At 34.6% G+C, this 23,505-nt stretch overlaps 1 protein-coding gene across 1 annotated transcript; it reads right to left on the bottom strand.

Annotated features, from left to right (window-relative positions):
• Positions 1 to 5,306: 5,306 nt before the first annotated feature.
• Positions 5,307 to 20,387, bottom strand: LOC137392311 (carbohydrate sulfotransferase 14-like). Its single transcript, XM_068079001.1, has 4 exons — positions 20,274 to 20,387; positions 18,414 to 18,574; positions 10,884 to 11,138; positions 5,307 to 5,763 (listed from the first exon to the last, which is right to left on the bottom strand). The coding sequence occupies exons 1-4, from the start codon at positions 20,385 to 20,387 to the stop codon at positions 5,307 to 5,309; spliced, it is 987 nt and encodes a 328-aa protein (XP_067935102.1).
• Positions 20,388 to 23,505: the final 3,118 nt, after the last annotated feature.

The following is a 23,505-nucleotide window of genomic DNA, read 5'->3' as shown; positions in this document are numbered from 1 at the left end:
AGTGTGTTGAGCAGTTGCCTGTTTTTTATACGATTATGTCGCAGGTAATCATTCTTCCCTGGTGCACTCAAAAACAAGTTGAAGGAAATCGTTGAATGAAAACATTTTGTTTTGGTAATTGTATCAAAGATAGAAAATGAAATATTAGCAAAGATAATAAATCTAAGCATTACATTTACAGTATAAAAAAGAATAGAGCTTTTACACATTTTATGTTTTTCCAATGAGCGAAAATCACATAAATTCTTTATAGCCAAGTGGTACTAAATAGACTCATAAAAATTAGTACAGATATTCTAGCAATTCCTCACCAAACTAATAGATCACTGGTATTTAAATATTGTATGAATATTATAATTTAGGCTTTTGTTAGTTGTGTTGGATTTGTTATTTGAGATGAGTTTTTTTAAACAACTGCCTGATCAACAAATGCAATACACTCTAATATGTAAATGGCAAATATGTTTGTTCGTGTACCTGGTTTTATGCCAATTTGAAATTTCACATTTGCATGACACAAATCATCAAAAACTTTTTTCACCACTGCGAAGCATTATTTTTTGTTCCAAAATGATCAGAACTTATGTCCAAGATGTTTCCTAACATTTCAGGTAGATTCTCAGATCAAAACATACTCTGAGGTAATTTTTGAAGTCATGGGCCATTCTTGCTGCTAAGAATGATGTTGTTGATTCAACAAATGCCATACTCCTTGACAAACTACCTAGTAGACACAAGAGCTACAACTCGGTTGACAAAATGGTTGATTTAGATGAAATCGTTAACAATCCAATAAAATTTCTAAATGACCAACCACCTGCAGGGCTGTCTCACCATAATCATATTTTGGAAAAAGGAGCCCCAGTTATTGTTCTTTGAAACTTAGACCCACCAAAGCTTTGCAATAAAACTTAATTAGTTATTAAACAGATGATGACTTATGTTTTAAGGGCTACTATTTTGACAGAAGTTCTATGGAATTCACTTCTTTTTAGGTTTCAATTTTTGAAACTTGAAAAGGACAATAATATGTGAATATAGCAAAAAGGTGTTCATTTAGTTAACAAGTGTTTCTTTCTGTCTGTTAATAACATGCATACTTATTCTTGAGAAGATGTTTGACTTACTTATATATGCCAAAAAGAGAGTGTGCACTGATGTTGAGCCAATCGCCAAATTGCGTAAATGTTATGATGAATAGCCCAATAGCCTTTATCAGTCAGATACTTGCAACTCGTGTTGTATAGTTATCTAGGTTGTGGCTTGTTATGTGATAGAAAGCACTGATTTTCTTCTGTAGACAAACATAAAGGTGAAAATGTGTCCATTCCAAAACCCCTATGAATTCTGTCGGGTCTGCCCTTTGAATTCAAGCGACTTCAGTTTCCAATCAAACTCAGCTTTGCAATGTCTGTGAATAAAAGTAAAAGAAAAATACAAAAAAAACGTTGAAATAAACCTCACAGAGCCTGTGTTTTGTCTTGGTTAACTCTATGTAGACAGCTCACCAAGTGTTGGCAATACTAAAACTTTGTACGTCTTAACACCAGGCGGAAAACCCAAGTGTTGTCTACCAAAATTTGCTTTAAAATAGTGTTTTAAGATTATGCCCAGAACATTAATCAAGTTTTTTTGAGAATCATATTCAATTATGTAGTTATTAATACCGTGTAGCCCGATCATAAGGCCCATTATACATTTACTTTCAAGTAAAATAAAAACACCGCTATAACATATTTGCTTGGTTATAGTTTTTAAAGATTTTATTCTACGTGGGCAACAGCAAGTACTCGCGCTAATTAATAACGTAAATTAAATAACAGCTGCCAGTATACGTATCATATTTTTAATCTCTCTAGTGCAAACGAAAAAATCGGAGAGAATAATGCAGCGCTACTTTAGATCTTGGCATAGTGATGATCTAATTTACCACAGGCCATACAAAACCGTGACGGTGATACTGTTTGTGAGTAAAACTCAGGCTGCTAAAATTTGTCAATTTTTACCTACGGTCAATTATTATTGACCGTAGCCACAGTCTGAGTTTACGATTATGAGAGTTTAGACAATGACGTCATAGCTAGTTAACGGTGGCGGCGGAAAGGCCGCGCCTCCAATTGATAATATATTACTGAGAAGCTAACTTTTATCTTCCAAAAACCCACTTCAAAAAGTGGCTAGGGTTACTTAACTACAACAATTCCCATTCTTTACTTTGTTGGTAAATTCCATATATTGGGAGTTTTTCTTTCTTAGATGTTTGAAAGGATAACTCCAAAATTGTACATCAAATAATTGGTAAAATCCGCTTTTTGAATAAATAAATTGCAAACATTTTGAGAATTACTTTGACCTTATAAGTTGTAGATGTCTAAACTTTTTGCTTTGGCTACACTGACAGATTTGCAGCAGAAATAGTAATTACATGTATTTTAATAATTGATAATTAAAATGTTAATCTCACAATTTTAACATTATGATAGAAAAAACTGAGACATCTACTTATTTGACTATGGGATTTTAAGGGCTGGTGGTACAACTATCAAATTTATGATATAGTATACAAGTATTACATGTTACAAAAAATATGCAATGTACAATATCCAATTTACAAATATTTTGCATATTCAGTAATAAAACCAAAAACTCAGTTTTCAGATACAGACACACATCTAAAACATACAAACAAAATATGCATAAAGTCGCAAAACATAAAAAATGTAACGTTCTAATTACTCAGACAAATATAGCGAATCTACAATATTTGAACATTGACATAAACAAAGTATATGTACAGTAGGTACTGAAATGACGAAATTACCGAACTCTTTTCACCAGATCACGCATAGCCATGGATTTCGAATCCATCTGTGTGTGAGACTTTCTCACAGCTAACTGGAAACTGATGGACTTCCACTGTTGGTCTTCTTTACCAGAGTTGAAAGAAGAGAGATGTTTCATATTTACCAGCCTTTGGTTCCATAGTAAGTCAGTCTTTGGAAACCCCAAGCCTCGATTAGTGCAAAAAGGTGCTGCACAACTACTTGGCTCTAGAACTAATTTAAAAAGGTCAGCGTGATGTAAATTAGGTGTAGAACTTCTAAGGGTACATTGAAATAAACCTTTGCAGGTCTGTAGTAGTACATTGTTGTTTGCTTGGTAGGGTTGGAGGTGAGGAGAGCAGCATTTCATGACTTTAACAAAACTGACACAACATTTTAAGTAAGTCTATATTAAAATTAATGATAATTTGAAACTCGCTGATGCACAACCAGCCTTTAGAAAAAAGTTTTCTTGACTGGTGGTGCATGCATGATGTATTATTAAACTTCCGTTCCTTTTTTCCCTGCCCATGAAAATTGAATTTTGAAAGGTAATGTGTGATCATCTACATTAACAGCAAATCAGATCTATAACCAACCCTGGGCCTCCATCTGAATCATTGCAACAGTAGTATTACAAAACTCATGATTGAAGTAATTTTTAAGGTTACTACTTTGGTACAATTTGTGTACAACAATGACTAATCATATATGTCTAGCTCAAAATCAATATGCTGTGAATATTGGCTATTAATCTCTAAAAATGTGAAACTCTGTTGAAAAGGACAAAGTAGTGATGTATCATAAAATTGTATTGCTTATATTGAAGCTGCAAACCTAGTTTTTTGATCAAGACCAACATAAGTTCTCATCAACTTCTTTTCATTGGAAAATTATAGATCCTATTGGAAAAGTGGTGTTTCCAGTTACATTAGAATTTAGTTGGCTCGCTGAAAACCGGGAATCCCAAACAGATGTTGTTTGTGTGTTTGCACTGAAGTTCCATCCATCTACATGTAGTACCGTCTAATAGTCTCCTACTATATCCAATTCTACTATTCGACTAAACCTTTCCAGTATCCATGAATGTATATACTCCTGACCATAAGGCTCCTTAGCTTTGGTAGAAGATGAGTGAAAAAGAGAAAGATGTAAAGTGAGTACAATAACCACCATGTGGTTCCATGTCCAACCATGTGTCCATGGAACCATTGATATGATATGTTGGGAGAGAGTAGATGTAGTAGCCTTTATTTATACATGTAGGAGCCATGTTGTATAGTTACAGTAGAAGCATGTAATGTAAGTAGTAATGGCAAAAGGCATTTAGGGTTGAGGCAGTCGGCCCTGGTAGCGTAACTCATAAAAAATCTGGAAAGACTGGTTGGGTGCAGGGAAGGTGCATCACTAGTTTATAATCATTGTCAACTTAACGCTTAGTATCTATGTAACTATGACAGCACAAGAAATCAGCGAGTCAAATGATTTCTTACTCAACCAGAAACACCACTTTTCCAATAGGATCTATAATTTTCCCTTCAATCATGTGAAGCTCTAGCGTGTACAGGCAGACTGTACGCTTAAACAATACAAGTTAATCTATTTCAGAAATTGTATCTGCAGCTTAATAGAATTTAGACTTCTTTGCTAGTTTAGGCTGATATAAAAGTCTTCCAGTCAATGTTTTTAGCACTGGTCCTACTCTTCAAAAAATGTAAATAGAAATTCAGTTCAATGCAAGTGTATGTAAATTTTCTGAACGCGTGCCACCACCGGAAGTGAGGCTTTATATAAAAATAAAATGATGTTTACACGATTGTCTAAACTCCTCTATGTCCACTCAAGGCACAGTACCTATTATGCTTTGATTGGAACATAGGCATTGTGGTTGAAGGCCAATATTTTGTACCAACGATTATTGAAACCACCTCGTGAAAATTATAGAACAGGGGCTACACTCATGAGAAAATAACTTTAAACCAGCCTAATCGACAATTTATTCCCAACTTCAAAATTATAGGTAGTCTCTTACTAATGTTAATTTAAACATGTACTTTGTGATTGTAAACAAGTTTGGCATTATACAAATGGTTTTACTAAGTTTTTACTCTTCCAAAACAAAGATGTTCACTAACTCTAAAACTGAGTTAGTATCTCTATACAGAAGCATCATTTTTATTAAAATAACCTAATGTTTTAATGTCTTGACAAACAGACAAATGATGCGACAGTATACATGTACTCAGTTATTGACAACAAATGGTATATATATATGAGTGAAAAGGTGTAAAAAGCTAGTACCTAGCATAATAAAACTAAACCTGGGTATTTCTCCAAATGTAGAAAGTATAGTTTTTGTAATGCTTTATTGTTAATGTGTAATTGTGTCGATCTTTCATATTCCAGCGTTCCAGAAAAAGACTGTTATGACATTTAAAAAATTAAGGAAAGGTTTTGCAAGATTGAAACACTAAGTAGCGAACACTATGACAGATCTTCTCTTCCAGGAGGATTGCGGCTATATCCGTGCAGCTCAAAATCATGCGTATAAATGACTGCAAGGCGTTGTAAGAGACTTTTTGGTATAGATTGGTACCATTCGGTCATCACCTCTTTAGTAGAATACTTGGTAGAGGCAAATGAATGGGGATATGTAGCCTTCAGGCCTATAGCGCTGAGGACAAAAGCTGCATCCTCTTTCACTGTTTCCATATGACCGATAAAGTCAAATTTTATTCGACAAATATTGCAGAGATACCACTGTGGTGCCCAATGCATTTCTCTAGAACCATCAGCAATGCAAGTTAAAAACTGTTCAAATGTTAGATCCGGTTTATATGGCTCCATAGATTCCCACCGACAAGGAGTATGAAGAATTCTGGAATAGTTATATTCAACAGCCTTGTTTATATAAGCTGAAACGAGTCTTTCCCATGGATTCCTACAACAAAACCACATAATTCCGCCAAGTTGAATGTCAATCATAGACCTATTAACTATACTTAATTAACTATACTATAAACTATAAGTATTATTAATAGGTCTAAGATGTCAATACTTATCATAGAAGACCTCTAAATATTTGAGAATATAATAATAAAGGTAAACAAATTGATTTAACATAGTGCAGGAGAACATCTATGATATGTAATTATTAGAATAAGACCAATCAAGTACAGATTTAAAAAGACTTTATAAGAACGATAATGCAATAATTTGAGGTATCAGCTGCAAGCAGACAACTCTCGCTAAAATTGACAATGCAGATGTAAAAAATCTTTTGTATGACCCTTAGTAAGTCTAAAGATAGTACTTATCGGTTCTTTATTTGTATCTGCTGCTTCTATTAGTCGTTTAAGCTTCCAAAATACAATAAATAACTTACTACTCTTTTAAGAAACAGGTTTACATAGTTTGAAAAAATCCTCACAAGTCCACAATGATACAGTGATTTTTCATAGCAAAACCACTCTTTTGATGAAAAGAGACTATTTTAGTATCTAGCATACAATAGTGACTTAGCGAAGAGTTTTTCTTTATGCGCCTTTCTTTGCTGTGTGATAACTAATAGATTTACAATTAGTAGAGATCTGTGTTCAAGTATAGCCTAAGTATAATATTATGAAGGGTAGTTAGCAAGACTCAGGTTTTGGGTGTATCATGTATTATGGATATACATTATTTTCAGCGATCCCTCAATATGTAGTGCTAGACCATTAATTTATTAGTCAACAACTGTCATTGCATGAATGTCTGCCCATGTGGCTATATACCTGATTGCCATTCTACTTGTAATAGCATTTTGGTGTTTAGAAAACTTCTAACAAAAAACAAATACTTTGAAGAAGAGTGTATTTTTGTTAAATGTGCACTTACTGCGTTGACACGGTTGATAGTCATGGTGTATGATACATAGGTAATGTTTTGGTTTTTTTAACACTTGTAAAAACAATCAATTATTAGTAACTAAACATAGGTACAAACAGGTTGTATATGACCATCAACCCTCTTTTCCAATTTACAGTTTGCCCTCCAATCAAAAACATGCCTTTTAGGGACTTTGCCATAAAAAGCACTGTTTAGGTTTCCTGAAGTCTAAAATTGCTTAGAAAACTTTGTGAGCCCATATAATGGCATCACGCTCAAACACAGACTTTTCAAAGTGCCGTATGGACCAACGAGCTTCGTCATTGTCAGTGCTGACAATAAATGGGCAGCAAAGAAAAAGGTTTTAGAAACTTGAAAAGAATTGTAATAAGAGAGTATAGTAAAGAGGTGTTCATTTAGTTAACAGACGTTTTCTTTCGTTTGTTAACAACATGCATACTTATTCTTAAAGTGTTTGAGTTTGGCAGCACTGATGCTGAGCCAACTACCAAATTGATATGATGAATAGTCCCAATGCCTTTATTAGTCATATAGTTGCAACCGGTGTTGAATAGCTATCTAGTGTGTGACTTGTTTTTGACTCACTGGATTTTTTGTTTGTAACTTTATCACTATTATGTGATAAAGTTACAAACAAAAGTGATTGACATACGAGCGACAGATGATAGACAAACACTGAGGTTTGTATACAACGTACATAGATTTAGACTAGTATAAGTTACTTAAATTCATTGGGTAAAGAAGCTTAGCCAAGGGCAACTACATGACCTGACACTGTTTATCAGCTGCTTTAAGTCTTGAACAAATGTTTAGCATAACAAGTAAAAAATATTATTCAACCATCTTTTTTTTAGCTATGTCTCAAGCTTTCAGATATTTGAATTGTGCATTGGCCGGACACACACAGACATAAACAAACACCTTCATTTAAAAGTTAAAACAGTAGAAGTTGTGTTGATTAAAAATAAATTTTCTATTAAAGATATTTTTTATTACTAGTTGTAACTCCGGGCATTCAGTTTGTTTATTACATAAAGACGAGAAACTTGTCTGTCTGTTTGGCTGGTCTGAAATTTACATCACTATAGACTCTTAAACTTCTCTTATCCCACGAACAATTTTATAATCAGTTTTATAGCCAAATGGAGCATGTTTTGCTTAGTATTGGCTACCATTTTCTGCCTTTCTGTTTTGTCATTCAATTACATTGTAGATGCTGCTATTTGTGAGAAAACCCTTTTATTTAATGCTACATTCCGTGGTGTTCATATATACATGCCACAGCTTCTCATATACCTGTACGTGATTATCTCACTGCATAACCATTCTATGCAATTGACACTGTATATCTATATTGGCACTTCAGATTAAGCACTGCTATTTACCTGCATGAAAACTTATATGTACATACAGGTAAAGATGTATATGTATTTACATGCTCGTAAATAACAATGCCTACTCTGGAGCACATTCATAGTCGTAACATCAGTGTCAATTACGCAGAGTAGTTATGCAGTGAATTAATTCTATGAGAAGCCATGGTGTGTATCTCCGAACATCAAGCGATGTAGCATATAATAAAAGGTTTTTTCCTCGCAAAAAGGCAGCTTTTAATTGAATAACCAAACAGCTGAGCAGAAAACCATAGAGATACGAGCAAAAATCACTTTCCATTTGCCTAAGAAACTGGTCTTTGCTCGCATGTACACATAAGTTTACCTATTATTCACATTACCAAATAGTACTTCTCTGGCTATTATATAGTCTCAGGAATTGTTTGTTCTAAATTTATGCGTCCTCTTTTAAGAGTCGTCAGAAGATTTGGCTCTATTTTCATCAAAGTAGAGTCAAATTGTTTTACTGCACCCGTTTTGAAAATCCTACAGAATTATTACTGTGACAAGTTATAGCAATCTAATAAAAATATTACTTTTGTTTTGCTGTACTACTAACGGCACTAACACATCAATATACTTTGTACTATGCAGAGGGTTTGCTATATTACTGTATATTTGTACTATGCAGAGGGTTTGCTATATTACTGTATATTTGTACTATGCAGAGGGTTTGCTATATTACTGTATATTCATTGAGCTATTAACAGTTGACAATAAGTTCATTTCTCTTAATTATTAAACCTCGCAAAATATTCTATACTAAGTCCGTGTCTTTTTTAGGTATCATGCTAACAGAAAAGAGGGATAATTTTTGTCTAATAAAACAAACTATTCTTTAATTTCTTGCGCTTTAATTTACGAAATGCTTCATTGGAAAATATTTTAAAAGGCGTTCACAGTTTCCTGATAACAACATGTACACGTAGTAATATCCCTAGGTTGAAACATTTTACTGATAGTTAACTTAGATTTGAACACTACCTCAAAGCAAATTTATGCATACATATCAATGCGCACCCACAGTGAAAACCGAGCTAGTGAGCATTTGTTGAAGCTTCAATCTGCTACAATGGTGGCAAAGTATAAATATCTCTGCACAGTCAAGTAGGTTCATCCCACGACTAAACACTAGCGGAGCGAATGTTTGAGAGTTTTATGATAAATGCATGTGCACACAACTCACGAAAATTATTCATCAACAACGTTGCAAACCCTTGTGCCGAAATCCCATCAACAAATTTAACCATTTTCAGTCGAGTCGTTTAAGTATAATAATGATACGAAACACATAAAAACCTATTTAAATATGTTACCAAATCTTTGTAAATTGTCGACAATATCTTAAAACTTATCCATCTGATCGAATTATACACAAATAGACAGATTAATTTGGCCGAAAATCGTTATTAAAACTTGCCAAGCCTTATTTTTATCAAAATTAAGACCAGCAAACGATACGCCGAGCGATAGAGAATAGAACCATTAAGTCGTGCGCATTTCACGAAAAAATAACATGCACATTTCACCAGTCTATAGCATTGTCGACTTGCCGAAGGTTTCTGTAATTAACGTAGAAGTACTAAAATATAATCGTTTCTTTTTTGCCGATTTCAAAGTAACTGACATTTTGGACACTTTTGAGCACTTTGGTATTCTAACTGATGTCCAAAGCAGTGAAAGTAAAGGAAATGATGATATTTTTTTCTAACGATTCTTATGAGATTATTACAATATTTAATTATAAGTTTGGATGACTATTGAAATGTTATAGTCACACTAACAACATCGATGATGAGCAATATGTTACTGTTATTATTTTTTCTGAATAGTTTTGTTAAATAGATTTTCTAAAAATCTATATAAATATCACAACTTTTTGATATTGTTAGCTATGACGTTTTGAAATGTAAACAAAATTGTGCATTGGTTTTCTATTATTACTATATTACTATATTAATAATATTGGTTATTCTAATAATATCAATGCATTTTACTTCAAATTTTGCATTTTTCTTATTGTAGGGGAGAGATATAAACATATAATCTTTTCCATTCATTATTGCTGTTTGTTGTACATAATAACACCCACACCCAGTACATTACAGCTACCATTGCAGTTATCCTATTGCACTGCAGTGCCATTTGACTGCTAATATTGTATTTCTCAACCATCAGCACCCTTTCTTTTTTCCAATAGCACTTTGGTCGTGGGCTGTATGACAGGGGAATTTCTAGTATACTTTCATATATCAACACCAAAAGGTTGTCAAACAGCAACATCCAGTGAAGCTTGTACACAAAGCTTCTTGCCAGATGTCCTACGTAAATCTAAGCACTACACTGTTTACGCAATGAGCACTAGTCATCAACTCACCATCAACTGAATTGCGATGTAAGATCTTTAAATATTAGCAAATGTTGATATACGCCTATTGCATGCCACCTTAATTGGGAGTTGTCATTTCTGTATATTTCCATTTACTATCTAGTATCTTTGGCTGTTGGTTTCTTGGGATTCTTTAAAAATAAACGGAAACACTTATGCTGTTAACTAGTATTATGTCATATTTTCAGGCTTTAACACCACCATACCCATATAATAATTTTTGACAATTTACAACTTTTCATCAATTTAATCATAATTTAATTTCATCAATAAATTACATTGCCAGTTTACTGCAACCAATAGTACAGCTTGCTGTTTATAAACTTGTTGGAGTTGTTTGTTCGTGTAGAATTTAACCTTTTAGAGGAATATTGAAAGTGTTGTACTCACCTCACAAACACGAAAGAGAAATTATAACCTCCACTTTTCCATGCAGATTGCACTTGTGCCTCACTTTTTAGATTATAGACATGAGCATCGAGATCACTTCTAATACCCACATCAGTTTCATAGCTGCTGATGACTCCACTTGTGTAGAACCACAGCCTCTTCCAGCTACTCCAACCAGCTTTAGGTATTGGGCAGTATAGGTACTTATCCTTTTTGTTCAGCTTCCATGGTATCCCCTTAGAGGTTTTCTTACGTCTGCATGAAACAATGAAAGAGGAACAACTGTTACATCTCTATTGGGATTGCTCAGTATATTGTCACAGTTATATATTTAACAATAAAACCTGCGCATTAAATGTGGCCCCAATACTGGCAACAATCAACACAAGTTGCAGAAATGTGTGCATTTGAGAACGACTAAGATTTTAAAGCAGGTGCTCTAACTTCAAGATCTCTGATAGGAGACCCGAAATTGAGTAGCCATTACCACCCACTTGGGTTAATCGGTTGAGGAAGCAGTTTTTATATATAATATAGTTATAAGCAAGTTGTTACTGTATAAATACATAATAAGCTAGAATTTGTTGTTCCAGCATCCTATTGAGCAAAGATTCTGTTTGATAGGTCAGTTGAATGATGGATGCAGTTGTAATGATTGCTCGCTCAATAACAAGGAGTAAGGGTGCCGAGCAGTGTGCATTTACATTAAACCCTACTATATTTTTGTGAGACTTGGGTCAACGGTATACATTGTATTGTTTTGAATTTAACTAACCTTGCTAATTAATAAAGATGTACACTGACGATGTAAGCAAACATTGATTTATGAGATGACAATGGGTGTTGCACCAGTAATGCCAATGCCATCGATTAGCAGCCTTATGAGAAAACAATGCAGCTATTGTGCTGCGTTTTCATTACGAAATGCAAAAACTAGATATTGAAAGGTCATGAGAAACGCGAGAAGGTGATACTAGAAAGGTCGCAAAGCTTAATGGAATATACAAAGCAGCCATGCAGTATTTACTATAGAAGCTGTAGATACATTGGTAATACTCATAGATATATAAACCATAGATATATACTCATAGATATATAAAAGTTTTTACATCTATGGTAATACTTGACTATGCACACAGACATAGCTGTTAAATATACTCGTATAGAATTACAATACCTACATGTATTATATTAAAGATTGTTTAGTTGAAAATGACGCTTACAAATAGAGAGTCAAGGTAAACATTGGCAGTTACTAGTTAAGGTGATTTATTCTAAAATAACAGTGTAGATAACATTCTAGTTTGCTAGAAAAATACTACAGTGTCTAGTCTTGTAGCAAACTGTATACAATGATAAAAATTAGATATGAAGTTTTAGTTTTACTCATCTAATATTTCCAACAAACATTCAGCTTCCGTATTCGGACACTGTACACTGAAGGTGATGACACGTTGCACAACCTTAACTACACTTCATACAGTACCTTCACTACACTTCCTACAGTACCTTCACTACAGTTCCTACAGTACCTTCACTACACTCCCTACAGTACCTTCACTACAGTTCCTACAGTACCTTCACTACACTCCCTACAGTACCTTCACTACACTTCATACAGCACCTTCACTACAGTTCCTACAGTACCTTCACTACACTTCATACAGTACCTTCGCTACTCTTTTTACAGTACCTTCATTACACTTTTTACAGTACCTTCACTACACTTCCTACAGTACCTTCACTACAGTTCCTACAGTACCTTCACTACACTCCCTACAGTACCTTCACTACACTTCATACAGCACCTTCACTACAGTTCCTACAGTACCTTCACTACACTTCCTACAGCACCTTCACTACACTTCTTACAGTACATTCACTACACTTCCTACAGTACCTTCACTGCACTTCCTACAGTACTTTCACTACACTTCCTACAGTACCTTCACTACACTTCTTACAGTACCTTCACTACACTTCCTACAGTACCTTCACTACACTTCCTACAGCACCTTCACTACACTTCTTACAGTACCTTCACTACACTTCCTACAGCACCTTCACTACACTTTCTACAGTACCTTCACTACACTTCCTACAGCACCTTCACTACACTTCTTACAGTACCTTCACTACACTTCCTACAGCACCTTCACTACACTTTCTACAGTACCTTCACTACACTTCCTACAGCACCTTCACTACACTTCTTACAGTACATTCACTACACTTCTTACAGTACCTTCACTGCACTTCCTACAGTACTTTCACTACACTTCCTACAGTACCTTCACTACACTTCTTACAGTACCTTCACTAGACTTCCTACAGTACCTTCACTACACTTCTTACAGTACCTTCACTACACTTCCTACAGTACCTTCACTACACTTCCTACAGTACCTTCACTACACTTCCTACAGCACCTTCACTACACTTCTTACAGTACCTTCACTACACTTCCTACAGCACCTTCACTACACTTCCTACAGTACCTTCACTACACTTCCTACAGCACCTTCACTACACTTCCTACAGTACCTTCACTACACTTCCTACAGCACCTTCACTACACTTCCTACAGTACATTCACTACACTTCCTACAGTACCTTCACTACACTTCCTACAGTACCTTCACTACAACACTTCGTATAGTACTTGCGCTACACATCCTACTGTACACCATCAGTTTTACCTGCGCACTAATGTGTCTACATAGCAGCTATGATGAAATGGTTAGTTTAAGCCCACTGCAGGATGTCAAAAATGGATCTTGTCTTACATTGCTCCTGCGCTGCAATACGATGTCGAAAAATAGCGGGCTGTGTTGTCAAAGTTCCTTTATCCCAAAGCAAAGACAACATGCAAAGTTATCAGTAATGATACAACATAATATGTACAAAAAGCATAATATATTTTTTGTACATATTATGTTGTAATGTTCGCCAAGTTGCAGAATAATATTCTGCAACTTGGCAGTAGCAGAATATTATTCTGCAACTGCCAAGTTTTCAAAGCAGATCAGTTAAATGATACCCGATAACTACACAGCTAGGTGTATCTTGTAGTCATCTAAAAGTCACTAATGTTTGTATAAAAATAAAAACTAAAACAAAATGTATATCCATATAGCAACAAAATAAAAAAACTAGTCAGGTCAGACTCGCGCTTATAAGTTTAGAATGTAGAAGTCTAGCAGAGTTGTCAAATCTAAAGGATAATGTCTTTAACATTTTTTTTAAAGCTTGCAACAGTGTGGCAAAAGACAACAGAACCATTCAGTGCAAAGAGGATGACAATAAGAGTAGACATAGTAAGTATGTTGAGAACTGACAGTACGAGTAGATATAGTAAGTATGTTGAGAACTGACAGTAAGAGTAGATATAGTAAGTATGTTGAGAACTGACAGTAAGAGTAGATATAGTAAGTATGTTGAGAACTGACAGTAAGAGTAGATATAGTAAGTATGTTGAGAACTGACAGTAAGAGTAGATATAGTAAGTATGGTGAGAACTGACAATAAGAGTAGATATAGTAAGTATGTTGAGAACTGACAGTAAGAGTAGATATAGTAAGTATGTTGAGAACTGACAGTAAGAGTAGATATAGTAAGTATGTTGAGAACTGACAGTAAGAGTAGATATAGTAAGTATGTTGAGAACTGACAGTAAGAGTAGATATAGTAAGTATGTTGAGAACTGACAGTAAGAGTAGATATAGTAAATATGTTGAGAACTGACAGTAAGAGTAGATATAGTAAGTATGTTGAGAACTGACAGTAAGAGTAGATATAGTAAGTATGGTGAGAACTGACAATAAGAGTAGATATAGTAAGTATGTTGAGAACTGACAGTAAGAGTAGATATAGTAAATATGTTGAGAACTGACAGTAAGAGTAGATATAGTAAGTATGTTGAGAACTGACAGTAAGAGTAGATATAGTAAATATGTTGAGAGCTGACAGTAAGAGTAGATATAGTAAGTATGGTGAGAACTGACAGTAAGAGTAGATATAGTAAGTATGTTGAGAACTGACAGTAAGAGTAGATATAATAAGTATGTTAAGAACTGACAGTAAGAGTAGATATAGTAAGTATGTTGAGAACTGACAGTAAGAGTAGATATAGTAAATATGTTGAGAACTGACAGTAAGAGTAGATATAGTAAATATGTTGAGAACTGACAGTAAGAGTAGATATAGTAAGTATGTTGAGAACTGACAGTAAGAGTAGATATAATAAGTATGTTGAGAACTGACAGTAAGAGTAGATATAATAAGTATGTTGAGAACTGACAGTAAGAGTAGATATAGTAAGTATGTTGAGAACTGACAGTAAGAGTAGATATAGTAAGTATGTTGAGAACTGACAGTAAGAGTAGATATAATAAGTATGTTGAGAACTGACAGTAAGAGTAGATATAGTAAATATGTTGAGAACTGACAGTAAGAGTAGATATAATAAGTATGTTGAGAACTGACAGTAAGAGTAGATATAGTAAATATGTTGAGAACTGACAGTAAGAGTAGATATAGTAAGTATGTTGAGAACTGACAGTAAGAGTAGAAATAGTAAATATGTTGAGAACTGACAGTAAGAGTAGATATAATAAGTATGTTGAGAACTGACAGTAAGAGTAGATATAGTAAGTATGTTGAGAACTGACAGTAAGAGTAGATATAGTAAGTATGTTGAGAACTGACAGTAAGAGTAGAAATAGTAAATATGTTGAGAACTGACAGTAAGAGTAGATATAATAAGTATGTTGAGAACTGACAGTAAGAGTAGATATAGTAAGTATGTTGAGAACTGACAGTAAGAGTAGATATAGTAAGTATGTTGAGAACTGACAGTAAGAGTAGATATAATAAGTATGTTGAGAACTGACAGTAAGAGTAGATATAGTAAATATGTTGAGAACTGACAGTAAGAGTAGATATAGTAAGTATGTTGAGAACTGACAGTAAGAGTAGAAATAGTAAATATGTTGAGAACTGACAGTAAGAGTAGATATAATAAGTATGTTGAGAACTGACAGTAAGAGTAGATATAATAAGTATGTTGAGAACTGACAGTAAGAGTAGATATAGTAAGTATGTTGAGAACTGACAGTAAGAGTAGAAATAGTAAATATGTTGAGAACTGACAGTAAGAGTAGATATAATAAGTATGTTGAGAACTGACAGTAAGAGTAGATATAATAAGTATGTTGAGAACTGACAGTAAGAGTAGATATAGTAAGTATGTTGAGAACTGACAGTAAGAGTAGATATAGTAAATATGTTGAGAACTGACAGTAAGAGTAGATATAATAAGTATGTTGAGAACTGACAGTAAGAGTAGATATAGTAAATATGTTGAGAACTGACAGTAAGAGTAGATATAGTAAATATGTTGAGAACTGACAGTAAGAGTAGATATAATAAGTATGTTGAGAACTGACAGTAAGAGTAGATATAGTAAGTATGTTGAGAACTGACAGTAAGAGTAGATATAGTAAGTATGTTGAGAACTGACAGTAAGAGTAGATATAGTAAATATGTTGAGAACTGACAGTAAGAGTAGATATAGTAAATATGTTGAGAACTGACAGTAAGAGTAGATATAGTAAATATGTTGAGAACTGACAGTAAGAGTAGATATAGTAAATATGTTGAGAACTGACAGTAAGAGTAGATATAATAAGTATGTTGAGAACTGACAGTAAGAGTAGATATAGTAAGTATGTTGAGAACTGACAGTAAGAGTAGATATAATAAGTATGTTGAGAACTGACAGTAAGAGTAGATATAGTAAATATGTTGAGAACTGACAGTAAGAGTAGATATAATAAGTATGTTGAGAACTGACAGTAAGAGTAGATATAGTAAGTATGTTGAGAACTGACAGTAAGAGTAGATATAGTAAATATGTTGAGAACTGACAGTAAGAGTAGATATAATAAGTATGTTGAGAACTGACAGTAAGAGTAGATATAGTAAATATGTTGAGAACTGACAGTAAGAGTAGATATAGTAAATATGTTGAGAACTGACAGTAAGAGTAGATATAATAAGTATGTTGAGAACTGACAGTAAGAGTAGATATAGTAAGTATGTTGAGAACTGACAGTAAGAGTAGATATAGTAAGTATGTTGAGAACTGACAGTAAGAGTAGATATAGTAAATATGTTGAGAACTGACAGTAAGAGTAGATATAGTAAATATGTTGAGAACTGACAGTAAGAGTAGATATAGTAAATATGTTGAGAACTGACAGTAAGAGTAGATATAGTAAATATGTTGAGAACTGACAGTAAGAGTAGATATAATAAGTATGTTGAGAACTGACAGTAAGAGTAGATATAGTAAGTATGTTGAGAACTGACAGTAAGAGTAGATATAATAAGTATGTTGAGAACTGACAGTAAGAGTAGATATAGTAAATATGTTGAGAACTGACAGTAAGAGTAGATATAATAAGTATGTTGAGAACTGACAGTAAGAGTAGATATAATAAGTATGTTGAGAACTGACAGTAAGAGTAGATATAGTAAGTATGTTGAGAACTGACAGTAAGAGTAGATATAGTAAATATGTTGAGAACTAAAGCGCTAAAAAGACACACCACCAAGTTAGCCATTTAATAACAGTAAAACCAAAATGTACCAATATGTACCAAGGCAGAATTCTCAATCATCAAGAACATAATTTTGTGTATGAATGTGTACGAATTTTTTATACATTCGTTTATGAGTTTGTACACTAGACTTCTCAATGCTTTTATCTCTTAATTCGTAAGCATTAGGCTAGCGAAGGATATTCACCATGCAATTGCATCCTCTTGCCAATATTAAGCTATTGGGTTATAAGTCAGTCAGTGTGAAGCATCACATGTAGAATATAAGTTAAAATACATATTTCCTCTTTTTTCAATTTTTTCTGATAGGGACAGCCACTGGAAATGGTCTTCCGCCTGGTATGGAATATATTGTGACTGTTTGCTCATAAGATTTGGCACAGGAGCAGTTGTGGTTCGATGCCCTTCCTAACCCACCAATAGGCTTTGTGTGACTCAAACTAACGACCTACTAATCGTAAGCCACTAATAGGCTTTGTGTGACTCAAACCAACGACCTACTGATCCTAACCCACCAATAGGCTTTGTGTGACTCAAACCAACGACCTACTGATCCTAACCCACTAATAGGCTTTGTGTGACCCAAACCAACGACCTACTGATCCTAACCCACCAATAGGCTTTGTGTGACTCAAACCAACGACCTACTGATCCTAACCCACCAATAGGCTTTGTGTGACTCAAACCAACGACCTACTGATCCTAACCCACCAATAGGCTTTGTGTGACTCAAACCAACGACCTACTGATCCTAACCCACCAATAGGCTTTGTGTGACTCAAACCAACGACCTACTGATCCTAACCCACCAATAGGCTTTGTGTGACTCAAACCAACGACCTACTGATCCTAACCCACCAATAGGCTTTGTGTGACTCCCTAACCCTAAATAAATTAGAATACATACATATCTGTTTTTTGGGCGCATATGTCTGATATTTGCTGTTGTCTTTCTGATTGTATTTGTTGTGTTTTTGTCCTCAGTCGATCAGCGGTATTAGAACGAGATATGTTTGCTTGTGAGATAACAGGAGGTTCAATCTTTTTGATAGATCTTTCATTTGAAAACTGCAAATATAAGATAAGTGTTGATGATGTGATAAAGCTTTTCTACACGATATAAAGTCAGAGATAAACCCATAAAGGAAAAACACTGTAGGAAAAATGGAGATATGCGCGATGTTCCAACCAGACCTACTCTTTCCACAGTAGAATAAAACCGATTTTTCACGTAAGACAGCAAAGTTCTTGTTCGTTGCCGTACTTGATATTAAATAGAATGAACCTGAATAGAAGGCATGCATTTCAGATAGACTGCACCTGTTTATTGACTTTATTATGCTGTTGGAGAAAAATGCAAAAATCATACAAAGTAACATCAAGTTGAAGTACACCAAAAGATCATTACTTATTACAAAACACATGTTTAAACTTTTTTATAACACCAACTCTTTGCTTATCAGGAATCAGGTCAGAGAAATAAATGCCTATGCAGTGCTGACCACCCTATGTGGTGCTTATCAGTAACGATGAGAGAATGGTGACGTCACCAGACACTGCGGCTGAGCAGTGTTTGTCTAACACCAGCACAGAGTTGTGACCCCTTTCTGCACCAGAACAGGCACTCCTGACTAGGCACTCCTGACTAGGTACTCCTGACTAGGCACTCCTGACTAGGCAACTTTAAACCCAAATACTGTACATATGATAAGTAAGATGTCAGGTGATTATGTTGAACTAAGTTTATCTGTCTTGATAATTCAATATTTTGAGAAAGTTTATTTGTTGGTGAGGAAGGTCATGAAAAAGCTGGTCATAATTAGAACTGACTTTGCCAATTTTTTTGCTTTGTATATCAATAAAATAGCAAACAATGTTGTAAAAGATAACAGAAATATTATAAATATTTAACTCTTCTCTACTTTTATGACATCGTAGTTTCACAAGCCGTTCTTTCACCTATGCAGAACCCCATAGTGTAAATGTAACTTACCTGAAAATGTTCAATCTGGTTTTGGGCAATTTGCTGTGCTTGATAAAAGACGCTTGCTTTGTAAGTCGTTACAGATAAAATAATCAAAAATGGTAAAACAAATGAAAAAAAGTTTTTCTTGATCTTTCTTGTTGTCAGCATTTTTTTCTAATTGCTCTAATGAGCTGTTTTACAAGCGCACTGCTTGAGCGCATTAGGCATGTATGTATACTGTTACTAACCACACCCATGTTAACAGTCAATAGATTTCATGAAAGACTCTATTTAGTGGAGAAGCAGCCTAGAGCTATCTTTCACTCTTATTTATATAAATATGGAGAATAAAGTAAGATCAGATTCTTGGCCAGAATTTTATGCTGAGTTCAATTATATAGTTTCTACACCTATAACTGGTCACATTTAGAAGTTCTAGGACGATTTTATTTTGAGAGAGGACAACTCCTAAAATTTCGGAAAATTGGTATTTTTCCGTTTGAAATTACTGCTATGAGTCAAGTTTTCACATTTAAGAGTTAAAAAAGCATGGAGGATAAGGATTGTGTCTTCCATTGTTTGGAAAAATTGTGGGGAAACCTTGGTTAGAGTCACAGCACAGCAGTGAAAAACTGCTCAGGGGTACACACAGAAGTGAACCGAGTTGGATGATGAACTTAACATAGTAATTGCAGCAAACATTCTTGAACATGACTCACACACAAACCTTGTCTGTCACTATGCATGCCACAAAAAATACTGCAATAAGTTACTCTTGGAAAGAGCTGAGGCCAGACATACGAAGAGAAAATCAGCAGAGGATACTGTCAGCTCTGAAGAGGTGGGTACTGTGGTATCAATCCATTTCACCACTGGGCACTGAATAGTGTTGCTCCTCATTGTTTTTATTGCCATTGTGATACACATAAATTATATATTTATCATTAATAAATCTCTATGTTCACATTGTTTTACAAGTTTAGTAAGAGCAGAGCAATGTCATTTGTGCCCCATTTGTGTTAACTTATTTGAAAGTCTACATGGTGTTTGGTGACCAGGCCTGCCAACCCAAGAATGGGGCAATGCGTGAGATTTGGTTTTGGGGCAATTGATGTATCAATGATAGTATGTGTAAAATTGTGGAAATTGGGGCAAAAATCTCACGTATTTTCATTTTTTTTTGGGGTGATTGCGTGAGTCTCACGCCCAATGCGTGAGAGTTGGCAGGTATGTTGGTGACTTCCGTCCATGTTATAGTCATGCACTGTTACAATGACTGATTATTTGTGTCATGGGTTTATTCTAGACAACCACAAAAAAAAACAAGGTCATTTGGCACTGTTAGAGGAACTGGTCCTCTTTTACCTCAGTTGTACATCATGTCAGAAGATAAATGGTTGAAGAAATCGGGAAAGAAAACTGTAAGAGATACGCTAGTCAAAGCACAAACCTTGACAGCAGGTGATGCATCAAGTCTTGTTACTAATAAGCTGCATAATTATGACGACCTACTCAGCCCTCTATTACTTCCAAAGTAACCAAACAACATAAATTTTTGGCATTCACTTTTTTATAGGATTGCTGATTGACTCCGCCAGAAGACGGCCAGATGGACAAAAGGTATTGGATTTAATTGGTCAGGACCCTGACTTGGTAGCTATGGAAGTGAGATATCACAAAGTATGTTTCAGAGAATTCATCCGCCAAGACACTAGGACAACACAGCCAGCCGTACAAAGGTAAGCCATTTTGTTTGTCTGCAATCAATCTAACTTGAACATATACTGTATATCTTATATTATCTTAGAATAGAGCTATCTAGCAATGGCACATTACCTTGCCAAATAGACTGATTATTCTGGGCTTTTTGTGGTCATTGGTGAAAGTTTTTCATTGCTTTTTATATTGATGCTTTCAGAGAATCAGATCCATACAATGAAACGTACCGGAAATACTTTATGCCATTCTTGAGTAAAGAGGAGCAGTGCACAGATCAAACAGGATCTTGATGTATACATAGCATTTTCTTCCAAGTGCAACAAAATCAGTTTTCAAATTGATGGGAAAACCAGTTAACAAAAATATAGTGAGTCTAGCATCAGACCATGAGGAAGCTGACACAAGAATGATAGCACATATAATGTCCATCATGGAAGACAAAGGATCGAACTGTACGGTGATGATAAAGTGTCAAGATACAGATGTGTTTATGATTCGTATATACTGCGTACATGAGCTTCCATCAGATCAATTCTACTACTTCTGTGGGAAGAAAGAACGAATGCGATACATACACATTGGAAATGTATCAGGTATTCTAACACCGCCCTACTACCAGGCACTTCTGGGTCTACATGCACTCAGCGGTTGTGATAGTATCAGCGCATTTTATTCAAAGGGAAAGAAATCCTTTCTGAATTTTCTCAATCAGAACCCTGAGTTCATCAATGTATTAAGCTCTTTGGGCTTGGAGTTTGAGGTAAGTGATGATACTCAGCACTCTATAGAGAAACTCATATGCAGGCTTTATAATATTGACACAACTGAAAAGGTCAATGAAGCAAGATATTTGGTTTATTGCTCGCCCTCAAGGATTTCCCAAGCTAACCTTCATCCAACCCAAGATGAATTGAGGCTGCATGTAATGAGAGCTGGTTACCAAGCAGCCATATGGCGTAGAGCTGTGCAGCCAACAATTGATCCACCCCTACCCACTAATCATGGCTGGACTTTGTATAATGGAAATCTCAAAATCACATGGATGACACAGACCCATCGCCTTCTGGTGTGATGAAAGACATTTTATGTCGCTGTAAGACAGGATGTTCATCCAAATAAATGGTTATATAATATTGTGTATATGTTAAACTCTATGCAACTTGGAAAGATATAAATATTAAATCTGAAATATGCTACAAATTCTGATCTTGATTGATGTATTGCAACCTCTTTGCCTTCCCAAAATGATAAACTGGCAAAATTTGAAATTATATCATTAAATTCATGTATTACATAATACATTATGAAAATGTTGTGGTAAGTTGAGAGAATTGTCAATTACATCCTCGGAACAAGCTCCAAATTTTGGTCCAAAAACACATGGAATTGAGTGGTATTCACAATTATATTTAATACATACTTCAAGTTATGCATATAACTTACATAATAATATTATGTAATATAAATTTAAATCCATCCGTTTTTGAAATCTCAAAATATGATATTTGAAATTAGCTACAAATTTGGATCTAGTTTGATGTATCACAGTCCCGCTCTGTACTGGTCGAACTTGTAAATTATAAAAATTATATTATTAATTTATTGTATCACGTAATACATTATAATTAGTCTGGTGGCTAGTTTAGAAGTGTAGAAACTAGATATTCAGAATCAGCATAAATTTCTGGTCTAGAACATTATTTCAGCATATTGTCCATCCTAATATAAAATAAATCACTTTTTTTGAGCACTTTATGGTAGGCTGCTGCTCCACTAATTCTCTAGCCTAAAAGTTGACAGCCATTGAAAAGTTGTGAAGCAAAATGTTGGCTAAAAGCATGCTCAAGCAATCAAAGAGTGACAAACTTATACCTTTCTCTACTTTGTTTATGCGTAACTCTCTCAGCTAAGGCTGCTGCCACTAAACCTATGCTAACAGAAAGTGTCCGCTCCGATATGGTGTATGACATTTTTGACAGTACTAGGAGATAAAAGAGGGTAAAATATTGTTGTACAGGAACCAATGACAGTTTGGTCATTACCAATCCATCTTTAAATTGAATGGCATTTGTAAACTAGGTGGTACAAAAAGTAAAATACAAAAGTATAGGCTTTGGGAGGAAGGATTATGCTATATTGACCAGAAAATCTTTGCTTTCGTAGAGAAAATTGTTCTCTGATAACTAGATAAATACCGTAACAGCAAATGAACATTTATAAAAAGATTAGTTTATGGCTTGCATAAAGGACTTAAAGTAGACTCAATTAAATTTATTAAGATGAAATAGAAGCCTTGATCATAGAGTTAGCACAG

This window comes from Watersipora subatra, chromosome 1, assembly GCF_963576615.1.
Source record: "Watersipora subatra chromosome 1, tzWatSuba1.1, whole genome shotgun sequence".
NCBI lineage: Eukaryota > Metazoa > Bryozoa > Gymnolaemata > Cheilostomatida > Watersiporidae > Watersipora > Watersipora subatra.
Note: the sequence above shows the minus strand (reverse complement) of the source record. Positions and strands in the feature narration are given on the sequence as shown.